Raw genomic sequence first — 23146 nt, forward strand, 5'->3', positions numbered from 1 at the left:
TGCCGCTCTATGTCATGCAACCGGAATGTGGCGTGCTCCGCCCTTGGCTTACAACACGCGTCGTGTACTGGTTGGGCAGACCAAGCGTTGGCCTGCTGGCGGTTGACCTCCGATGGGGCTGGTTGAGTGAGGGCTTTGTGAAAGTCGTTCTTGCAAAACTCCGGCTTAATTGCCGCCTTTAGACGCTGCCCAAGGTCAACTGCAAATTATAATCTTGCATGGGACTGGTACGAAGTGGCCGAATGTGAGATGTGAGATCTAATCCAGAGCGTATACGTAGAATCGAATTCAGTTTATTTACAATCATTAACTTAGGAATTATATAATATTTACAGTCAGGAGGGTTGGGCTGGGTTTTATTGGTTTGGTGGAGCGTTTTTGTGGGGCTGACGACCTAGATCCAGCCGTGTCCATGGTGCGCTGAGCTCCAGCCCTTGTGGTAATCTTGATGATCCTCGTATACATGATGGACTGGCACTTCCTCGTGATGCACATGGTGAACGGGCACTGGCAGGATCTCCTCGTGGTGGACGTGGTGAACAGGAACCTCCTTGTAAATGGGCACGTGCTTTACCATCGGAACATGAATCTTCTGTACATGATGGTGGTGAACCGTGTGAACCTTGTATGGAACATGGATCGTATGATGTTCGCTGCGAATTGAGTGGGAACGTGAAAGGGAAATCAGTCCAAGAGCTGGGAGGCTAGACTTGACTATCAGCAATTGGCACTCGTCGTTTCGCGTATTAGCTAATCAGATTGTCAACTCTACTTCAGTTGCTTGAACCCTGCTGATCGCAGTGAGCAATGGTCGATTGTCACTTGGCAGCAGGCAGCAGACAACAACCGCGACGATCGATGCTCGGAATTAGCAATTAAGTCAGCCAATTATGGGCGCATTATAATGAACTGAGTGCCAATCGCAGCTTGGGAAATTCCTCTACGGCGGAAAGTGAATCGGATCGTATCGGTGCTAATCAGCCGAAGTGCCATTAGCGTTCGATTGCTCAATAATCGAATGCATATTTCATATCTATCTCACTGCCAGCGTTTAAAAGCACATACGAATCGGAAATAACCATTTTTATCGACTGGGGCTGGTTATTTACGGATCTGGTACGAGTACTCGTATATAATTAGTGGATATACTCACTGTTTGCCGAAGAAGCCTGGGCTGGGCGCACAGTAAGCCACGGACAATAGGGCGAACATGATCTGAAAGAGGTGCATGAATAGGATGAATGAAGCTTTAACTGGAACTTTTCTGAGTTAATCGAAATCTTTGCGGATCTTCATATCTAAAGATCTTCCAATCTGGAGTTTTATCATCGAAACATGAAAAACAGAGCCTCTGCACAGTTGTCCTTTGTATGTAGACCTCATCACATCTAACCACTTGTATCAATCACTTGATGCACTTGATCCTTTCTCACATCACATCCTCTGGTTACTGAACACTTACGAATGCTTTCAGGGCGTACATATTTGGTCAAATGAAATCACGTACTCTTCTACACTGGAAATACTAGTAACGTATAATGCGAAAACCGAAGCACTGTCAATGCCTGCCGCTGACTGATAACCACAGGCTGGCGACCCATCTGTTTTATACTCGTACCCCCCAATGCAGGCGCCACAGCCGCAGCCACAGCGAGCCGAGTCTAACCACGGGCGGCGGCGACTGCGCTGCGCAAGACAAACGTGACAAACATGCGCAAGACAGCAGCAACGGCAAAAGTGGACGACTGTTAACAGATAGGTATGTATGTATGTACGTACGAGGTACATATGTATGTTCATATAAATCTTTTTGACTCTTCTGGCCGCTTCTGTTTACGAGGGTTAGGACCGCGCTGGGCTAATTTCGCGGCGTCTGTCCATGCTTCACTTGCTGGCAAACGACAATGAAGCCGCATTCGGATGACGCAGACAATCGAACTTTGACTGTCGCCGGCAGAGACAATGATGTTGTACTACAGTATTTGGCAGTTACAAACAGGAAGAATGGAGGAGGAGTTCTCCTCTTTGAGAGGAGAACTAGCCTGCAGCGTTCCCCACCACAGTGGCAGACGCCCCGAGGCATTTGGCCCAGGGAGCAGGCAGTTGAGAAGCCGGCCCAGCTAAGCCTTGGTACCGGAAATCCACTTAAGGCGCCCCTTAGAGTGCTGCCAGCACTGACTGTGTCTGCACCAGCAGAAGTCCCTGTCAATCCCTTTGACTTCAGCAGTGCTTCCACAGACAAAAGCGGTACAGGACCAAAGGCCGTCGGAGATCTGCGGTCGATCCTGGCTTCGCTGGTAGAAAAGTCGACGGAATTGTCGAAGATGCTGAGGGACGCCCGTTATCTCAACAAGGAGATGAAAGAGTTGGCGCAGAACGTGGTGAGGATGCAAATGTCCGCGCTTCACAGCTTCGACGCAAAGTTTCAGAGGAAGGAGAGGGTGGAGCGGCGTGATTAGGAGACGCAATGCTCCCCTCAACACGATGCGCCGAAAAGGAAGCTGGACAAGCCGACGAGGAGCTCGCCGAAGCGGAGAAACAATATGAGTGGCCATCCCACGTTGCAGTCCCGCGAACAACCGGCAAGGAAGACCGAATCAGCTGCACCTACCGAAGGTGAATGGGAGAAGGTGAAGAGCAGAGCGCACGCCCGGAAGCCAAGGCCCCGTCCGGATGTTATTATCATCGAGCCAAAAGGGAAAATGACTTACGCGGAGATCCTTAACCTCGTCACCCGCAACCAGAGCGAGAAGATGAAGAAGGTCGGCGAGAGTGTGAGCAGAGTGAAGCGAACAGCCAAAGGTGCTCTTCTATTGGAGCTCAAAGACGCCTCGAAGGAGACCGCGCAGCTGCTTCGCGAGGACATAGGCACTGTCCTAGGAGGCAAGGCGGAGGCGCGAGCACTCACCCAGCAGACGAGGCTAGAGATGCTCGACTTGGATGAGATGGCTACCTCGGAGGACGTGAGGAAGGCCTTCAGCGAGCAAATGGGGATTACACTCGATGTGGACGCCATTAAGAGTTTGCGTCCAGGCTTTGGTGGTACCCAGCGGGCTATTATTTGCCTGCCGGCGACCCTTGCGACGAAGGCGCTATCCGTTGGTAAGGTTAAAGTGGCATGGTCCGTCTGCCGCATACGGGAGCGAAATCTGCCGTTAAAGTGCTTCAGGTGCCTTGAGATCGGCCACGTTGCACTTAATTGCAAAAGCTCTGTAGACAGAAGCGGGTGGTGCTTCCGCTGTGCGTCTGAGGAGCACAAGATAAGCGACTGCCACAATGAGGCAAAATGCTTCCTTTGTGTCGGAAAGGGCAAGCCCCACTCATACGTAGCTGGTAGCCACAGGTGCCCCATGGCACCCAAAGAGAAGGCAAGTCAAAACGCTGGACATGGTTAGGTTTTACCAAATAAACCTAAACCATTGCGAGGCTGCCACAGATCTGCTCTCTCAGTCGGTGCGTGAAATGAGATCGGACGTTGCAATAATTAGCGAACCATACATTTCCCCCGAGGATGGATTCTGGGTCCAAAGCTCCTCAGGAAAAGCAGCAGTATGGGCTTGCGGTAAGCCTCCTCTGCGGCCCTCAGTGTGCGCTGAGTTCCGACATTTCGTCAGGGCAAAACTGGGGAACTTATGGATTTACAGCTGCTATCTCCCCCCAAGCTTGAGCCGTCATAGCTTCGCTGCGGCGATGGACGAATTGGCCGACGACGCCAGGCACCACAAACCAAATGTGATTGCTGGCGACTTCAATGCTTGGGCCCAGGAGTGGGGCAGTGACATCTCCAGAAGCAGCAGCTCGGACGCCATATACAAGGGACACGCACTGCTTGAGGCCTTCGCTGCGTTGGACGTAGCATTGTTGAATCAGGGGACCGCGAATACCTTCAACAGGGGTGGCTCTGGGTCAGTCATCGACCTTACATTCGCCTCTAGCAGCCTTTCCCCTCTGTCCACCTGGCGCCTGGGGAACCACTATACGGCCAGCGACCACAAGGCAGTGGTGTTCTCGATAGGCGGAGAAGGTGGTTGCAGACTGACCAGGGCAACGCAGACAAACCGGAGAGCAGCCTACAATCCCGAATCAATGCGGATTCCAAGGTTCTTGGAGGCGCTGAGGAATATGGAGGTCGGAGGCTCAGCTCAACAGATGGTCAACCAGCTTCTGGAGTCCCTACTGCTCGCATGCGATGCCAGTATGAGTCGCAAGAGGCCATTCAAGGGTAAGCAATCGCCGACCTATTGGTGGAATGACGAGATCCAGGAGGCCAGACGCACTTGCCTGTCAGCTAGAAGGCGATATCAACGGGCTCGCAGAAGGAGTGGCACTAGCTGGCCAAGGCTACAGGCGGAGTACTGCGGAGCTAGAAAAGCCCTAAAGAACGCCATCAAGGAGAGCAAGAGGGAGTGCTTCCTGCAGCTTTGCGACTCAGCCGAGAAGGATCCGTGGGGACGTGCCTACAAGACGGTAATGAAGCGAATTCATGGCAGCAACGCGGGGTCGCCGTCTGACCCAGACCAGTTGCGGACGATTGTTGAGGCATTGTTCCCATCCGGGGCTCACGGTCTTGCCAGCAGTGCCGTCGCACACCAGCCTGCATACTCGGTCGAACCGGTCACGGAGGACGAAATCGTCGCCCTGGCCCAAAGCTTAAAGGCCAAGAAGGCTCCAGGCCCTGATGGAATCCCCAACCGTGCGGTAAAAGTGGCGATGGCATACAACCCGCACGAGTTTGCTAAGGCATTCACGCAGTGCCTGCGGGAAGGACTATTTCCGCCGCAGTGGAAGTTGCAACACCTGGTGCTCTTGCCAAAGCCAGGAAAGCCGCCGGACGATCCCTCCTCGTTTCGACCGATTTGCTTAATCGACTCGCTGGGGAAGACTCTGGAACAGATAATCCGTAGAAGACTAGACAACGCCGTCGAGGATGCTGGGGGACTTTCACCAAACCAATACGGCTTCAGGAGTGGGAGGTCAACGGTGGACGCCATAGGCAGGGTAGTTGACATAGCCTCCAAGGCAGTGGAGGGAACTCGATGGAAGGGCGGCAAGAAGGAATACTGCCTGATTGTCACCCTAGACATCAGGAACGCCTTCAATACGGTGAAGTGGGAGCGCATCCTGGACTCACTTAACCGGCGCGGTGTACCCCAATACCTTCAGGCAATCGTAAGGAGCTACTTCGCGGGAAGACTGCTGGAGTATAATACGGAGGCCGGCGCGCAGACTCACGGCATAACGGCAGGAGTTCCCAAGGATCAGTGATGGGTCCCCTATTATGGAACATTGCCTACGATGGAGTCATGAGATTAGCTCTTCCAGGCGGATGTCAGCTAACCTGCTACGCAGATGATGTCGCCCTGACGGTGGTGGCCAAGCACCTGGACGTCGTCGAAGCAAATTGTGACACCGCAATCCAGCTGATTGCAGACTGGCTCCGCTCTGCGGGACTAGAGATAGCCGCTCATAAAACCGAGGCAGTATTGGTGAGCACCCGTTCGACTGTGGAGACCGCTCACATCAGGGTTGGCGACCAGAGACTATCGTCGAAACGAGCCATTCGGTATCTGGGCGTGATGATCGACACCAGGCTCAGTTTCCGTGAACACCTAAGCTACGTCCAGGAGAAAGCGGCAAACACGAGTCGGGCGCTGTTCCGAATACTGCTGAACACCCGTGGCCCGAAGCAGGAGAGGAGGATTCTGCTGACCAGTGTAGTCCGCTCAGCCAAGACCTACGCAGCAGACGTATGGGCGGATGGAATTAAAGTTGCCAGCTACGCTAGGGGCGTAAAAGCCACTCATCGCCTCTGCGCGCTCCGGATCTGCTGCGGCTTTCGGACCATATCCGACGACGCTGCCCTAGTCCTGGCGGGGGTCCTTCCAATTGACCTTCTGGTGCTTGAGGAGAGGGCCGTGGCCGAGGCCATCCGGGCCGGCGCGGCAAGGAGAGACACGCGCAAGCAGGCCCGTGAAGGAAGCCTCAGAGCATGGCAAAGCCGCTGGGACGGCTCTGATAAAGGACGGTGGACACACCGCCTGATTCCGGATGTCCGATATTGGATCGGCAGGCGGCACGGTGTGGTCAATTTCCATTCCACACAGCTTCTGAGCGGACACGGCTGCTTCAGCCATTACCTTTGGAGGTTCGGCCACGAGAACTCGCCGAACTGCTCGTGGTGCGGCGACGCCACTGAAGACGCTGAGCACATCACTTTTCAATGTGGGCGCTTCTCACTTATTAGGGAGGAGTTGTGGCGAGCCGCCGGCGGGCAGCTCACGCCGAACAACCTGATCGAGAAGATTGTGGAAGACCCCATGGTATGGTCGGCCTGGAGCAACTTTGCAGCCGGCGCCATGAAGGAGCTGCGTAGGTGCGAGCGCCGAAGGAACGAGAGTGGCTAGGAGGAACCATGGTCCCTGCGAAGCAATGCTTTGCGGCCGTCCCGCAGAGACCCGGAACTTCCTGCCGGTCTTTCCAACTCAATACAGCTCCCTGTCTAGCTTTAGTTAAGTCCCAGGCTTATAAAATTTAATAAAATTAAGAGTTAATACAGAAAAAAAAAAAAAAAAAACAGTTGCAGCTCGGTGATGTTTTGTGTAATATTATACAAATTACATTAATTTCATAATCGCTACTATGTGGCCAGGCCTTCTGCCCGTGCGCCGAAGTTGCAAAAGTAGCAAGGAGGGGATTGCATGGGATGGGAAGGGATGGGAAATCATTCCAAGTGAACGACCAAGTAGCACAGCCATATGCAGACATCACATCAGTATTGAACGGTACGGGTCACTTAGCGGCTTTCTGAAGACATCAGCACTGAACACCGAAAAGTGAACGTTGGAGAGACGGCATCGAATTGTCACATCGAGGTTGTCACACTAATCCCAGTCCCTTCCATATCAGGTTGAAGACATCTTGAGAGTACGACCTTGAAAGAGCACACAAGTACATATGTACATATGTATGTATGTACATATTTACAATATATAGTCGCATCGTGTGTACATATTGACGTTATCAAATCACGAAACACGTACGAGACGCGCTTCACATAAGATAAATGAAATTAGCAATAAAACGCATTTCGGGCAATTACTTAACGGTAATGCCTCACATGATTTTAACAGGTGTTCGATTAGTAGATTCCCATTCTGTCCCTGATATAACATTAAAGTAGCTAATGCATGCTGAATGCTGCACGCTGCACGCTGCATGTTGCAACCAACTGTTGCAACTCTGTTAACAAAACTGTTAACAATCCCCGCTGCTCCGCATGAGTGCGAATCGGTAAAGTTGGGAGCATGAGTGGAGTCTGCTCGGTGGTATGTACATGTAGGCCAGTGTGCCTTTCTGCGTCTGAGTGCGCACGGCGCCACCATTCCCATTCCCATCCTGCCCCAGCCCGCGCTCGGACGTTGCTGCATTTGTGGCAAATTGCTCGTTTCAGACATGGCCAATTGCATAATGGATATTTGTTGTGATAAATACGCGGTGGCCCCTACCTCCCCTGGCCCGTGCGTGTCTATAGCATTCGTTGTGCTATGGTAGCTACTCGTACTCGTACTCGTACTGCTCTGGATGATTACTTTCGCTTTCCTTTCTGTGGACGCCTCCCGAGTGGCGAATGCAAATACTTCCTGCTGGGTGAGTTTTGGATAACTGCGAAAGTGGAACACCCGATGCTACGGACAGGAGCCCGAACTACTGGGAACTGGAACTGGGGGACTCGGTCATTGTGGGGCTGTGGCCTGCTGGTCAAACAGCTGTTGCAGCAAATGTTGCTGTCTATTTTCTGCGATTATGATCCTACAACACAAGAGCTGGCCAAAACTAGTTTCTGGGGATAGAGCTTGGAATATACATAGTTAAAGATTACATATACTCGTACGCGTATGTTATGCACTGCCAAACGCTGATGCTGATCAAGAATATACATATGTACATAAGTATGTATAGATTCATACTGGCGTCAAAGACGAATTACTGGCTAATGCTGTTTTATTGGACATGTTGATCATGGTGGGTGGTCAATTAGCTTATCTGTGATTATACATATTTAAATGGTTAACGTTTTCCACGAATCGGTCACAGTAAACGAAAACCTGATTATTATCTCAAACTCATACGTTTGTTTGTACTTATAGTCGAGGCTTACATGATAGGAGAAAGATTGATTATTTGCAGCATGAATGAGTGGGCGACTAGGCATTTTATTTGGTGAATGTCGATCAGCTGGGGCTTCCTGATGGCCCACATTTGTCAATCAGCTCTTGACAAAATTTATGCGCCCTGGCAGAAACCGTTTACCCAATCGATAAGTATTACATGTATTACATAAGTATTACATGGAGGAGCTCCAGTCAGCCAGCTAGTTGATCGTTCCTGCGGATCCGCCGTCCACCCACGATCAACCCACTCGCAGTGGTATCTGCCGCCAATATCTGTTTTTAGACACGCGCTGCGTATTGAATTTTCACGCAGAAACGCTAGAAACGGCGCCACCAAGTGGCTGCCATTTGCCCACTTGGCAGGCGCAATGCGTCCGTCAAAAGCGCCGATCGCCCTCTGAATTTTGAATGAATTTTGATGCGATTTTGGATTTCGGATAGGGTCGATGTCGATGGTGCCGGAGCTGGAGCCGGAGCCGAGGGACAAATGCCAAGCAAACCTCGGTGCTGCCTGTTGCATTCAAGTCATATGTAGAGCAGCGCCTCCCACAAAATATTCACACAAATAAATTATTTTGCAACATTTGTCTCGTCTGCCAATTATCGGTATTGCTTCTATTTGGCAATCTTCGAGAAGTGACCCTTTTTGAGGACGTGGCCACGGAGAACATTAGCGGCTGCTGTTGCTCCTTGCCTTCAGAATTCCCAAGAATTCATGATATGCAAATGAAAGAACCAGAATGGGCATGAGCTCATTTCTCAAGCTTCCAGCGAATCGAGGAGACTCGACTCCTCTGCCACGATCGTTCATCTTCCGCCAGCGCCAGCGTCGATGTCGATGCCAACAGCGACGCAACGCACAGACGCAGACGCCGGCAGTGGCAGTGGCGATGTTGATGTCGACGCACTGATGAAGAACAACCCCGGCCTGAATTAGACGACGCCAGCGAGCATGACAAGGTCGGCACTTAAAGGTGTCGCCAATTACACACCTCCTACAGCAACACCACCCCTCCACCGCCCCCAGTCACCGGCACTCTTTCGTGCCCTTTGAGACTTTTTTTCGGTGAAAACACACACGAGTTAACGGTTGAGCAGCATCTGCTCGGCATCGGCTGCCGAAGACGAAGCCCACACCAAATGCATGTGTGGCCAGTGTGTCCGTTAAATTTAAATTTCTCATCGCGAAAAGAAAGATTCTCGGCTTCGGGTGCGATTCTAATTCGAGTGGAGTGCTCTACTAACTCCCGCCTTGCAACCAAGAACTCTGCCTCTAATTGCGCGCACACTCGAGCTATAATCACGCAAAGCAGCGTCTGCTTCCGTTAGCACTCTGCAGTTGATAGGTACATACAATATGAGCTCATATAGCGACACAAAAGCTCGAAAGAACTACTTACTGGGTTTCATCGATACTTACTATTCGAAAAGCGAAGCTGTTCGGTAGATCGGTAGAAAACCCTATTATGTGCAATAATATGATAGAAAGATGATACATATCTACAAACTGAAGCTGTAAGTAAGTTGAGTTTCTGGGTCTGTGTGTGGGCATCAGAGAGCTTTCTTCCCCTATTCTATTCTCTTCTCTTCTCTTCCAGAGTGGACATGACTAATACCAAATACAACAAGAGCATTCGAGCTTCGCTTATCTTTCAGTTTCAATCCTCTTCTTAACATTTCGTTTTGAAACGTTTTTCGAGAGTCATTGCCAACTATTAGGCGGAAAGAAGACGCGGAAGACGGACTCCCAAGCAGCCAGAGGGATGGGCTGAGCTGGGCTGTCTTCCCCCTCTTTCCAGACTCATCCCCACATCGAATCATCGCCCCAAGTGGGCGCAGCGAGGGGGAACGTTGTGAGTTGCTGCGGACACCGCAACTCTACGGTTATACCCGATACTAAGTCAGTATAACTCTCCTCCGGCAGACGCCGCTAATATTAAACGACACGACAAAGAGTGCGTGCGAGAGAGACAGAAAATCAGTCTGAGCGTGACGTCGGGCGCTGCGTAGCCAGTGCAAATTGATTTGTTCCTTTTGGCTATAAAAATTATCTGATCTGATCCAGATTCAGCAATCTGATAGATATGGTCATTATCTATGATTCTGCGTTTTTAGTTTTCTCAAATGTGCAATATTGTGGATGCAACAGATTTTCGTTTTTTGTGGGGGCGGAAGGGGTGGGGCGAAATTCTGAGATAAAAGTTTTATAGTGAAATCTAACAGAAGTGCGGATACCAAATTTGGTTACTCTAGCCTTAATATTCTCTGAGATTTGTGGATGCCCCAGATTTTCGTTCTTTGCGGGGGCGGAAGGGGGTGTGGCGAAATTTGGACACGAAACGGTCAAGGTCCGATATCACAGGAGTGTGGATACCAAATTTGGTTGCTCTGGCTCTTATAGGTTCTGAGATCCTTGAACTCATATTTTGCAATTGACAAAACCGACCATGAAACCTGTGTCTTAGAGAGAGACAGAGCGAGAAAGAATGAAATTGTTTTCTTGATTCTGGCTATAATCATTATTCGATCTGGTTCAGATTTTGCACTGTAGAAGATATGGTCATCCTCACCGATTCTGCATTTTTGGTTTTATCGTATCTTTAAAAATGTGGATGCCACAGATTTTCGTCCTTTGTGGCGGCGGAAGTGGGCGGGGCGAAGTTTTGAAATATTTTTGTAGCAGTGAAATATCACAGAAGTCTGGATCCAAAACATCGTTGCTCTAGCTCTTATAGTCTTTGAGCACTAGGCGCTGAAGGGGACGGACGGACGGACGGACGGACGGACGGACGGACAGACGGACAGACAGACAGGGCTCAATCGACTCGGCTATTGATGCTGATCAAGAATATATATACTTTATGGGGTCGGAAACGATTCCTTCTGGACGTTACAAACATCCACTTTTACCACAAATCTAATATACCCCAATACTCATTTTGAGTATCGGGTATAACGAGGGGGAACGTTGTGAGTTGCTGCGGACACCGCAACTCTACAGTTATACCTGCCGTCGTTGCACCATCGCAGAATATGCAATGGCGTAATGTTCGTGCACAAGCTCCTTCTTGGGACTTTTGACTCCCAAACTCTCTTGGGTCAGATTGACTTGGCCGTTCCATCTAGACCTACCCGTACTTTTAGGCCTATCCGTCTACCCATATGTAGGTCTAATTATGCTGATCATGAACCTTTTAGAGTTTTATGCCATAATTATAACTCCCTCTGTCAAACCCTATCCCCTGAACTGTCTCTTAAACTAATTGCATGCAATATTTATAATCATTTAAATTTAGCTAACCTTTAACTTATCTTTTTCCGCCTTTAGTAACTAAGTACCATTATTAACAGATAATTTGTTAATTTAATAAATAAATAAATAAATACCCGATACTAAGTCAGTATGGCTCTCCTCCGGCAGACGCCGCTAATATTAAACGACACGACAAAGAGTGCGTGCGAGAGAGACAGAAAATCAGTCTGAGCGTGACGTCTGGCGCTACGTAGCCAGTGCAAATTGATTTGTTCCTTTTGGCTATAAAAATGATCTGATTTGATCCAGATTCAGCAATCTGATAGATATGGTCATTATCTATGATTCTGCGTTTTTAGTTTTCTCGAATCTGCAATATTGTGGATGCAACCGATTTTCGTTCTTTGTGGAAGCGGAGTGGGGTGGGGCGAAATTTTGAGATATACGTTTTATAGTGACATCTTAAAGGAGTGCGGATACTAAATTTGGTTACTCTAGCCTTAATAGTCTCTGAGATTTGTGGATGCCTCAGATTTTCGTCCCTTGCGGGGGCGGAAGGGGGTGTGGCGAAATTTTGACACAAAATGGTCAAGGTCCGATATCACAGGAGTGTGGATACCAAATTTGGTTGCTCTGGCTCTTATAGGTTCTGAGATCCTTGAACTCATATTTTGCAATTGGCAAAACCGACCATGAAACCAGTGTGTTAGAGAGAGACAGAGCGAGAAAGAATGAAATTGTTTTCTTGATTCTGGCTATAATAATTATACGATCTGGTTCAGATTTCGCACTCTAGAAGATATAGTCATCCTCTACGATTCTGCGTTTTTAGTTTTCTCGTATCGTCGAAATTGTGGATGCCACAGATTTTCGCCCTTTGTGGGGGCGGAAGTGGGCGGGGCAAAGTTTTGAAATATTTTTTTAGCTGTGACATATCACAGAAGTCTGGATCCAAAACATCGTTGCTCTAGGTCTTATAGTCTTTGAGCACTAGGTGCTGAAGGGGACGGACAGACGGACAGACAGACATGGCTCAATCGACTCGGGTATTGATGCTGATCAAGAATATATATACTTTATCGGAAACGATTCCTTCTGGACGTTACACACATCCACTTTTACCAGAAATCTAATATACCCCAATACTCATTTTGAGTATCGGGTATAATAAAAACCACTCTAACACGCGACTGTGATTCTGAAGAAAGGCCAGAGAGAAAGAGGAGTCGTAACGAAGAAGGTTTCTACGCGCCTCACGTGGCTGCCTGTCTTTCAGTTCGCCATCTCCGGTCCGTCCTAACGGTGCGATGCAAACACAATCCTCTACACAGAATTTATAAAGAACGAGGGGGAACGTTGTGAGTTGCTGCGGACACCGCAACTCTACAGTTATACCCGATACTAAGTCAATATGGCTTTCCTCCGGCAGACGCCGCTAATATTAAACGACACGACAAAGAATGCGTGCGAGAGAGACAGAAAATCAGTCTGAGCGTGACGTCGGGCGCTGCGTAGCCACTGCAAATTGATTTCTTGCTTTTGGCTACAGAAATGATCCAATCTGATCCTGATTCAGCAATTTGATAGATATGGTCATTATCTATGATTCTGCGTTTTTAGTTTTCTCGAATGTGCAATATTGTGGATGTAACAGGTTTTCGTCCTTTGTGGGGGCGGAAAGGTGTGGGGCGAAATTCTGAGATATACGTTTTATAGTGAGATCTAACAGAAGTGCGGATACAAATACATAATAGTCTCTGAGATTTGTGGATGCCCCAGATTTTCGTCCTTTGCGGGGGCGGAAGGGGGTGTGGCGAAATTTGGACACGAAACGGTCAAGGTCCGATATCACAGGAGTGTGGATACCAAATTTGGTTGCTCTGGCTCTTATAGGTTCTGAGATCCTTGAACTCATATTTTGCAATTGACAAAACCGACCATGAAACCTGTGTGTTAGAGAGAGACAGAGCGAGAAAGAATGAAATTGTTTTCTTGATTCTGGCTATAATCATTATTCGATCTGGTTCAGATTTTGCACTGTAGAAGATATGGTCATCCTCACCGATTCTGCATTTTTGGTTTTATCGTATCTTTAAAAATGTGGATGCCACAGATTTTCGTCCTTTGTGGCGGCGGAAGTGGGCGGGGCGAAGTTTTGAAATATTTTTGTAGCAGTGACATATCACAGAAGTCTGGATCCAAAACATCGTTGCTCTAGCTCTTATAGTCTTTGAGCACTAGGCGCTGAAGGGGACGGACGGACGGACGGACGGACGGACGGACGGACGGACAGACGGACAGACAGACAGGGCTCAATCGACTCGGCTATTGATGCTGATCAAGAATATATATACTTTATGGGGTCGGAAACGATTCCTTCTGGACGTTACACACATCCACTTTTACCACAAATCTAATATACCCCAATACTCATTTTGAGTATCGGGTATAACGAGGGGGAACGTTGTGAGTTGCTGCGGACACCGCAACTCTACAGTTATACCTGCCGTCGTTGCACCATCGCAGAATATGCAATGGCGTAATGTTCGTGCACAAGCTCCTTCTTGGGACTGTTGACTCCCAAACTCTCTTGGGTCAGATTGACTTGGCCGTTCCATCTAGACCTACCCGTACTTTTAGGCCTATCCGTCTACACATATGTAGGTCTAATTATGCTGATCATGAACCTTTTAGGGTTTTATGCCATAATTATAACTCCCTCTGTCAAACCCTATACCCTGAACTGTCTCTTAAACTAATTGCATGCAATATTTATAATCATTTAAATTTAGCTAACCTTTAACTTATCTTTTTCCGCCTTTAGTAACTAAGTACCATTATTAACAGATAATTTGTTAATTTAATAAATAAATAAATAAATACCCGATACTAAGTCAGTATGGCTCTCCTCCGGCAGACGCCGCTAATATTAAACGACACGACAAAGAGTGCGTGCGAGAGAGACAGAAAATCAGTCTGAGCGTGACGTCGGGCGCTACGTAGCCAGTGCAAATTGATTTGTTCCTTTTGGCTATAAAAATGATCTGATTTGATCCAGATTCAGCAATCTGATAGATATGGTCATTATCTATGATTCTGCGTTTTTAGTTTTCTCGAATCTGCAATATTGTGGATGCAACCGATTTTCGTTCTTTGTGGGAGCGGAGTGGGGTGGGGCGAAATTTTGAGATATACGTTTTATAGTGACATCTTAAAGGAGTGTGTGTACCAAATTTGGTTACTCTAGCCTTAATAGTCTCTGAGATTTGTGGATGCCTCAGATTTTCGTCCTTTGCGGGGGCGGAAGGGGGTGTGGCTAAATTTTGACACAAAATGGTCAAGGTCCGATATCACAGGAGTGTGGATACCAAATTTGGTTGCTCTGGCTCTTATAGGTTCTGAGATCCTTGAACTCATATTTTGCAATTGGCAAAACCGACCATGAAACCAGTGTGTTAGAGAGAGACAGAGCGAGAAAGAATGAAATTGTTTTCTTTATTCTGGCTATAATAATTATACGATCTGGTTCAGATTTCGCACTCTAGAAGATATAGTCATCCTCTACGATTCTGCGTTTTTAGTTTTCTCGTATCGTCGAAATTGTGGATGCCACAGATTTTCGTCCTTTGTGGGGGCGGAAGTGGGCGGGGCAAAGTTTTGAAATATTTTTTTAGCAGTGACATATCACAGAAGTCTGGATCCAAAACATCGTTGCTCTAGGTCTTATAGACTTTGAGCACTAGGTGCTGAAGGGGACGGACAGACGGACAGACAGACATGGCTCAATCGACTCGGGTATTGATGCTGATCAAGAATATATATACTTTATCGGAAACGATTCCTTCTGGACGTTGCACACATCCACTTTTACCACAAATCTAATATACCCCAATACTCATTTTGAGTATCGGGTATAATAAAAACCATTCTAACACGCGACTGTGATTCTGAAGAAAGGCCAGAGAGAAAGAGGAGTCGTAACGAAGAAGGTTTCTACGCGCCTCACGTGGCTGCCTGTCTTTCAGTTCGCCATCTCCGGTCCGTCCTAACGGTGCGATGCAAACACAATCCTCTACACAGAATTTATAAAGAACGAGGGGGAACGTTGTGAGTTGCTGCGGACACCGCAACTCTACAGTTATACCCGATACTAAGTCAATATGGCTTTCCTCCGGCAGACGCCGCTAATATTAAACGACACGACAAAGAATGCGTGCGAGAGAGACAGAAAATCAGTCTGAGCGTGACGTCGGGCGCTGCGTAGCCACTGCAAATTGATTTCTTGCTTTTGGCTACAGAAATGATCCAATCTGATCCTGATTCAGCAATTTGATAGATATGGTCATTATCTATGATTCTGCGTTTTTAGTTTTCTCGAATGTGCAAAATTGTGGATGTAACAGGTTTTCGTCCTTTGTGGGGGCGGAAGGGTGTGGGGCGAAATTCTGAGATATACGTTTTATAGTGAGATCTAACAGAAGTGCGGATACAAATACATAATAGTCTCTGAGATTTGTGGATGCCCCAGATTTTCGTCCTTTGCGGGGGCGGAAGGGGGTGTGGCGAAATTTGAACACGAAACGGTCAAGGTCCGATATCACAGGAGTGTGGATACCAAATTTGGTTGCTCTGGCTCTTATAGGTTCTGAGATCCTTGAACTCATATTTTGCAATTGACAAAACCGACCATGAAACCTGTGTGTTAGAGAGAGACAGAGCGAGAAAGAATGAAATTGTTTTCTTGATTCTGGCTATAATCATTATTCGATCTGGTTCAGACTTTGCACTGTAGAAGATATGGTCATCCTCACCGATTCTGCGTTTTTGGTTTTATCGTATCTTTAAAAATGTGGATGCCACAGATTTTCGTTCTTTGTGGGGGCGGAAGTGGGCGGGGCGAAGTTTTGAAATATTCTTGTAGCAGTGACATATCACAGAAGTCTGGATCCAAAACATCGTTGCTCTAGCTATTATAGTCTTTGAGCACTAGGCGCTGAAGGGGACGGACGGACGGACGGACGGACGGACAGACGGCCAGACAGACAGGGCTCAATCGACTCGGCTATTGATGCTGATCAAGAATATATATATTTTATGGGGTCGGAAACGATTCCTTCTGGACGTTACACACATCCACTTTTACCACAAATCTAATATACCCCAATACTCATTTTGAGTATCGGGTATAACAAAAAAAATAAATAAAAACGAGGGGGAACGTTGTGAGTTGCTGCGGACACCGCAACTCTACAGTTATACCCGATACTTAGTCAGTATGGCTCTCCTCCGGCAGACGCCGCTAATATTGAACGACACGACAAAGAGTGCGTGCGAGAGAGACAGAAAATCAGTCTGAGCGTGACGTCGGGCGCTACGTAGCCAGTGCAAATTGATTTGTTCCTTTTGACTATAAAAATGATCTGATCGGATCCAGATTCAGCAATCTGATAGATATGATCATTATCTATGATTCTGCGTTTTTAGTTTTCTCGTATCCTCAATATTGTGGATGCAACAGATTTTCGTCCTTTGTGGGGGCGGAAGGGTGTGGGGCGAAATTTTGAGATATACGTTTTAAAGTGACATCTAACATGGAGTGCGGATACCAAATTTGGTTACTCTAGCCTTAATAGTCTCTGAGATTTGTGAATATCCCCAGATTTTCATCCTTTGCGGGGGCGGAAGGGGGTGTGGCGAAATTTTGAAACAAACTCGTCTCGGTCCGATATATTAGGAGTGTGGATACCAAATTTGGTTGCTCTAGCTTTTATAGTCTCTGAGATCTAGGCGCTAATGTTTTACTCTAAGCAAAGACGGCTATGCTACGTGTGTGTTAGAGAGAGACAGGGCGAGAAAAAATGAAATTGTTTTCTTGATGCTGGCTATAATAATAATACGATCCAATTCAGATTCCGCAGTCTTAAAGATACGGTCATTCTCTACAATTCTACGTTTTTGCTTTTATCATATCTTTAAAATTGTGGATGCCACAGACTTTCGTCCTTTGTGGGGGCGGAAGTGGGCGGGGCGAAGTTTTGAAATATTTTTGTAGCAGTGACATATCACAGAAGTCTGGATCCAAAACATCGTTGCTCTAGCTCTTATAGTCTTTGAGCACTAGGCGCTGAAGGGGACGGACAGACGGACGGACGGACAGACGGACAGACGGACAGACAGACAGACAGACAGGGCCCAATCGACTCGGCTATTGATGCTGATCAAGAATGTATATACTTTATGGGGTCGGAAACGATTCCTTCTGGACGTTACACACATCCACTTTTACCACAAATCTAATATACCCCAATACTCATTTTGAGTATCGGGTATAAAAACCTCTAATAATGTAAAAGGAAGACAAGATTGATTACGAATCAAGGACCAAGTGAATCTGTACAAAGCAATACAGATAGGATATCGGTTCCACAAGTGAAAACATTTTCGAGGCCCAATGATTCGGTTTATGGAGGAACAGCACAGGCGGCGATTACTACGTTTGTTGCTCAGGACGCTCTACATACTCCTCGGCATCTGGCAGACCGCAGAGGCACTAACTGTCGATAATCAGTTGGTTTCCGCACGAAATGGTAAGTGCGATGACGCGTCGGGAGGGTTGGATAAACGAACCCTACATATCCCTACATAGAAGTACACACATTCATGTTGTAGATATAGGTGTAAAAGCTGCATTTCAAGCAATAGGCAGAATATCGTTCAACGACAGGACAAGCGAAATGATCCCAATATCACTTAAGAGAAATTCACACCAGAGAAATAATTATGTACCCGGTTAGATATTCGTTAAATATGTGTAAATGTAACAACAAGGGGGAAGAGCTTCCAACCCCTTCAAGTTTATGTATTTGGAGTATTCTCAATACCTATCGATGGAATCAATGAACTTGTCTACCATACTCCCCAATCTGGTTGCGATCGGTTATAGTCATAATGAAATAAAAAAGAATACAAGTTTCACCGCATGCGTGACCATCTCCCTTTCTCTCCTCCTCTCTGCCACTAACTCTCTCCCAGTAAGATTCGTACTGGAAAATACTTGATGGTATGGTTGATATTATATATATTGTCTTAAGGGGACAACGGGGACTGCCGCACACTCCTTGATTGCAGGGAAAAGGAAAAATGAGATTTCCTAGGAATTGGTTGAAATCCGTCTGTTCAAACATGAACATATTATCGTCAATACAATGCCACTTTCGGCCCCTTGCAGAATGTTTAAATATAAATAGATTATTTTACACATAAACTCATGTAACAACACCGATCTCTAAAGAAATAACATAAAGTAGACAAGTTATGACTGCACTGGTGTAAACAGAGATCTGTAACCCATTAATACGACAACAAAACACAAGTGGAGAAAACACTTAACAAATGCGGTCCTAAAATAAAACTAATGTAAGCATGTACTCAAAAAGACACCCTCAGTAAAGTGTATCCTCTGCGTAGGTCTAACGATAATTATAGACTACCAAATTGTACCTCCTACCTCATTGTCAAATCACATATAAGGCTCTGATTTTAAGAATAAAATTTAGTTTGAATTTACAACTCAACTCGCAAATGTCTAGACTTTTCTTTTAAGGTCTTAACATTTTGGTCCTTCGAGCCTCTCCGTTGTTTCCCCCCTGTGGTAAGAGCACGGAGTTAAACCAGCTTCCTTGAGACTGAACAAGTGTCTAGTTGACTGACAGCTAAAGGTAGCAAAATAAAAAACTTTGATTTCCCTCCTATAGGAAGGAACAGAGTATAAAATAAATTAATGAAACGAGAGTTTCAATTACTAATTTGGAAAAATACAAGCTAAACAGGCTGTATTTTTAATAGATAACTGGGTATATCTATTGTGATCGGAGAATAAAACGCAACTCTACAGTTATACCCGATACTAAGTCAGTATGGCTCTCCTGCGGCAGACGCAGAGAAACACAGAAAATCAGTCTTAGCGTGACGTCGGGCGCTGCTTAGCCACTGCAAATTGATTTGTTCCTTTTGGCTATAATAATCATCTGATCTGATCCAGATTCAGCAATCTGATAGATCTATGATCTATGATTATCTATGATTCTGCGTTTTTAGTTTTCTCGAATCTGCAATATTGTGGATGCAACAGATTTTCGTCCTTTGTGTGGGCGGAAGGGGGTGGGGCGAAATTTTGAGATATACGTTTTATAGTGACATCTTAAAGGAGTGTGTGTACCAAATTTGGTTACTCTAGCTTTAATAGTCTCTGACATTTGTGGATGCCCCAGATTTTCGTCCTTTGCGGGGGCGGAAGGGGGTGTGGCGAAATTTGGACACGAAACGGTCAAGGTCCGATATCACAGGAGTGTGGATACCAAATTTGGTTGCTCTGGCTCTTATAGGTTCTGAGATCCTTGAACTCATATTTTGCAATTGACAAAACCGACCATGAAACCTGTGTGTTAGAGAGAGACAGAGCGAGAAAGAATGAAATTGTTTTCTTGATTCTGGCTATAATCATTATACGATCTGGTTCAGATTTTGCACTGTAGAAGATATGGTCATCCTCACCGATTCTGCATTTTTGGTTTTATCGTATCTTTAAAAATGTGGATGCCACAGATTTTCGTTCTTTGTGGGGGCGGAAGTGGGCGGGGCGAAGTTTTGAAATATTCTTGTAGCAGTGACATATCACAGAAGTCTGGATCCAAAACATCGTTGCTCTAGCTATTATAGTCTTTGAGCACTAGGCGATGAAGGGGACGGACGGACGGACGGACGGACAGACGGACAGACAGACAGGGCTCAATCGACTCGGCTATTGATGCTGATCAAGAATATATATACTTTATGGGGTCGGAAACGATTCCTTCTGGACGTTACACACATCCACTTTTACCACAAATCTAATATACCCCAATACTCATTTTGAGTATCGGGTATAACAAAAAAAATAAATAAAAACGAGGGGGAACGTTGTGAGTTGCTGCGGACACCGCAACTCTACAGTTATACCCGATACTAAGTCAGTATGGCTCTCCTCCGGCAGACGCCGCTAATATTGAACGACACGACAAAGAGTGCGTGCGAGAGAGACAGAAAATCAGTCTGAGCGTGACGTCTGGCGCTACGTAGCCAGTGCAAATTGATTTGTTCCTTTTGACTATAAAAATGATCTGATCGGATCCAGATTCAGCAATCTGATAGATACGATCATTATCTATGATTCTGCGTTTTTAGTTTTCTCGTACCCTCAATATTGTGGATGCAACAGATTTTCGTCCTTTGTGGGGGCGGAAGGGGGTGGGGCGAAATTTTGAGATATACGTTTTAAAGTGAGATCTAACATGGAGTGCGGATACCAAATTTGGTTACTCTAGCCTTAATAGTCTCTGAGATTTGTGAATATCCCCAGATTTTCATCCTTTGCGGGGGCGGAAGGGGGTGTGGCGAAATTTTGAAACAAACTCGTCTCGGTCCGATATATTAGGAGTGTGGATACCAAATTTGGTTGCTCTAGCTTTTATAGTCTCTGAGATCTAGGCGCTAATGTTTTACTCTAAGCAAAGACGGCTATGCTACGTGTGTGTTAGAGAGAGAAGGGGCGAGAAAAAATGAAATTGTTTTCTTGATGCTGGCTATAATAACAATACGATCCAATTCAGATTCCGCAGTCTTAAAGATACGGTCATTCTCTACAATTCTACGTTCCCCTTAAAATTGTGGATGCCACAGACTTTCGTCTTTTGTGGGGGCGGAAGTGGGCGGGGCGAAGTTTTGAAATATTTTTGTAGCAGTGACATATCACAGAAGTCTGGATCCAAAACATCGTTGCTCTAGCTCTTATAGTCTTTGAGCACTAGGCGCTGAAGGGGACGGACAGACGGACGGACGGACAGACGGACAGACGGACAGACAGACAGACAGACAGGGCCCAATCGACTCGGCTATTGATGCTGATCAAGAATATATATACTTTATGGGGTCGGAAACGATTCCTTCTGGACGTTACACACATCCACTTTTACCACAAATCTAATATACCCCAATACTCATTTTGAGTATCGGGTATAACGAGGGGGAACGTTGTGAGTTGCTGCGGACACCGCAACTCTACGGTTATACCCGATACTAAGTCAGTATGGCTCTCCTCCGGCAGACGCCGCTAATATTAAACGACACGACAAAGAGTGCGTGCGAGAGAGACAGAAAATCAGTCTGAGCGTGACGTACGGCGCTGCGTAGCCACTGCAAATTGATTTGTTCCTATTGGCTATAAAAATGATCTGATCTGATCCAGATTCAGCAATCTGATAGATATGGTCATTATCTATGATTCTGCGTTTTTAGTTTTCTCGAATCTTCAATATTGTGGATGCAACAGATTTTCGTCCTTTGTGGGGGCGGAAGGGGGTGGGGCGAAATTTTGAGATACACGTTTTATAGTAAGATCTAACAGGAGTGCGGATAACAAATTTGGTTACTCTAGCCTTAATAGTCTCTGAGATTTTTAAATATCCCCAGATTTTCGTCCTTTGCGGGGGCGGAAGGGGGTGTGGCGAAATTTTGAAACAAACTCGTCTCGGTCCGATATATTAGGAGTGTGGATACCAAATTTGGTTGCTCTAGCTTTTGTAGTCTCTGAAATCTAGGCGCTAATGTTTTACTCTAAGCAAAGCCGCCTATGCTACGTGTGTGTTAGAGAGAGACAGGGCGAGAAAAAATGAAATTGTTTTCTTGATGCTGGCTATAATAATAATACGATCCAATTCAGATTCCGCAGTCTTAAAGATATGGTCATTCTCTACAATTCTACGTTTTTGGTTTTCTCATATCTTTAAAATTGTGGATGCCACAGATTTTCGTCTTTTGTGGGGGCGGAAGTGGGCGGGGCGAAGTTTTGAAATATTTTTGTAGCAGTGACATATCACAGAAGTCTGGGTCCAAAAAATCGTTGCTCTAGCTCCTATAGTCTTTGAGCACTAGGCGCTGAAGGGGACGGACAGACGGACGGACGGACAGACGGACAGACAGACAGACAGAAGACATGGCTCAATCGACTCGGCTATTGATGCTGATCAAGAATATATATACTTTATGGGGTCGAAGAGCGAACACCGAGGTAAGTGGAGTGTCATCTACAGACTCTTGCACTTCAAAGTACAAAGTTACTTTATCGGTAAAAGCTCGTGATTATAATAAAGGTCCTCTAAATATTGAAGCAATTATTCTTCCGAAATTGATGAAAGCTTTACCATTAAAGTCTTTCAATATTGATAAAACTAAGTGGCAAGATTATGTGTTGGCAGACCCTAACTTTAACAAACCAAGTAGGGTAGATGTAATAATTGGGATAGATTTGTATACCCATATTTTAAAAGACGGAGAAGTAAAAATAGACGAAATAGACAAAATACAGAATTTGGATGGATTATACCCGGTTGCACCATACCGGTTGAAGTTGGGGACTTAGAGCGGTTCTGGGAATTGGAAAGTGAAAAGAATGACGTAGAAGAAGATGTGTGCGAGGAGCATTTCTTGGAAACAACAAGAAGAGATGAGAATGGTAGGTATGTGGTTAAAATACCATTTAAAAAAGAAAAGGATCTAGGAGATTCAAAACACCAAGCTATAGCGCGATTTTATAGTTTAGAAAGAAAGCTCAGCAATAATAAAACATTAAAAGAAAATTATGTAAAGTTCATGCATGAATATAAAAACTTAGGACATATGGTAGAGT

The 23146-nt window shown here is 46.2% G+C and overlaps 2 protein-coding genes across 2 annotated transcripts in view; one reads left to right on the forward strand and one right to left on the reverse strand.

Annotated features, from left to right (window-relative positions):
* The window catches only part of LOC117191337 (leucine-rich repeat extensin-like protein 3), a 40003-nt gene that overhangs the window by 3987 nt on the left and 12870 nt on the right, over positions 1–23146 (forward strand). The window lies entirely within an intron of this gene.
* Positions 278–1632, reverse strand: LOC108160401 (uncharacterized histidine-rich protein DDB_G0274557). The gene is made up of 3 exons (XM_017294393.2): positions 1463–1632; positions 1154–1215; positions 278–653 (listed from the first exon to the last, which is right to left on the reverse strand). Exons 1-3 carry the CDS (start codon positions 1481–1483, stop codon positions 395–397), a joined length of 342 nt encoding a protein of 113 aa, XP_017149882.2. The 5' UTR covers positions 1484–1632; the 3' UTR covers positions 278–394.

This window comes from Drosophila miranda (genome assembly GCF_003369915.1).
Source record: "Drosophila miranda strain MSH22 chromosome Y unlocalized genomic scaffold, D.miranda_PacBio2.1 Contig_Y1_pilon, whole genome shotgun sequence".
Lineage (NCBI taxonomy): Eukaryota > Metazoa > Arthropoda > Insecta > Diptera > Drosophilidae > Drosophila > Drosophila miranda.

What these genes read in the sequence shown, in the direction of transcription:
- LOC108160401 (XM_017294393.2), bottom strand. Translation starts at nt 1,483, where the DNA reads ATGTACGCCCTGAAAGCATTC. An exon ending in TGTACGCCCTGAAAGCATTC is followed by an intron (nt 1,216 to 1,462) that starts GTAAGTGTTCAG and finishes CACCTCTTTCAG; the next exon opens with ATCATGTTCGCCCTATTGTC. An exon ending in CCAGGCTTCTTCGGCAAACA is followed by an intron (nt 654 to 1,153) that starts GTGAGTATATCC and finishes CTCAATTCGCAG; the next exon opens with CGAACATCATACGATCCATG.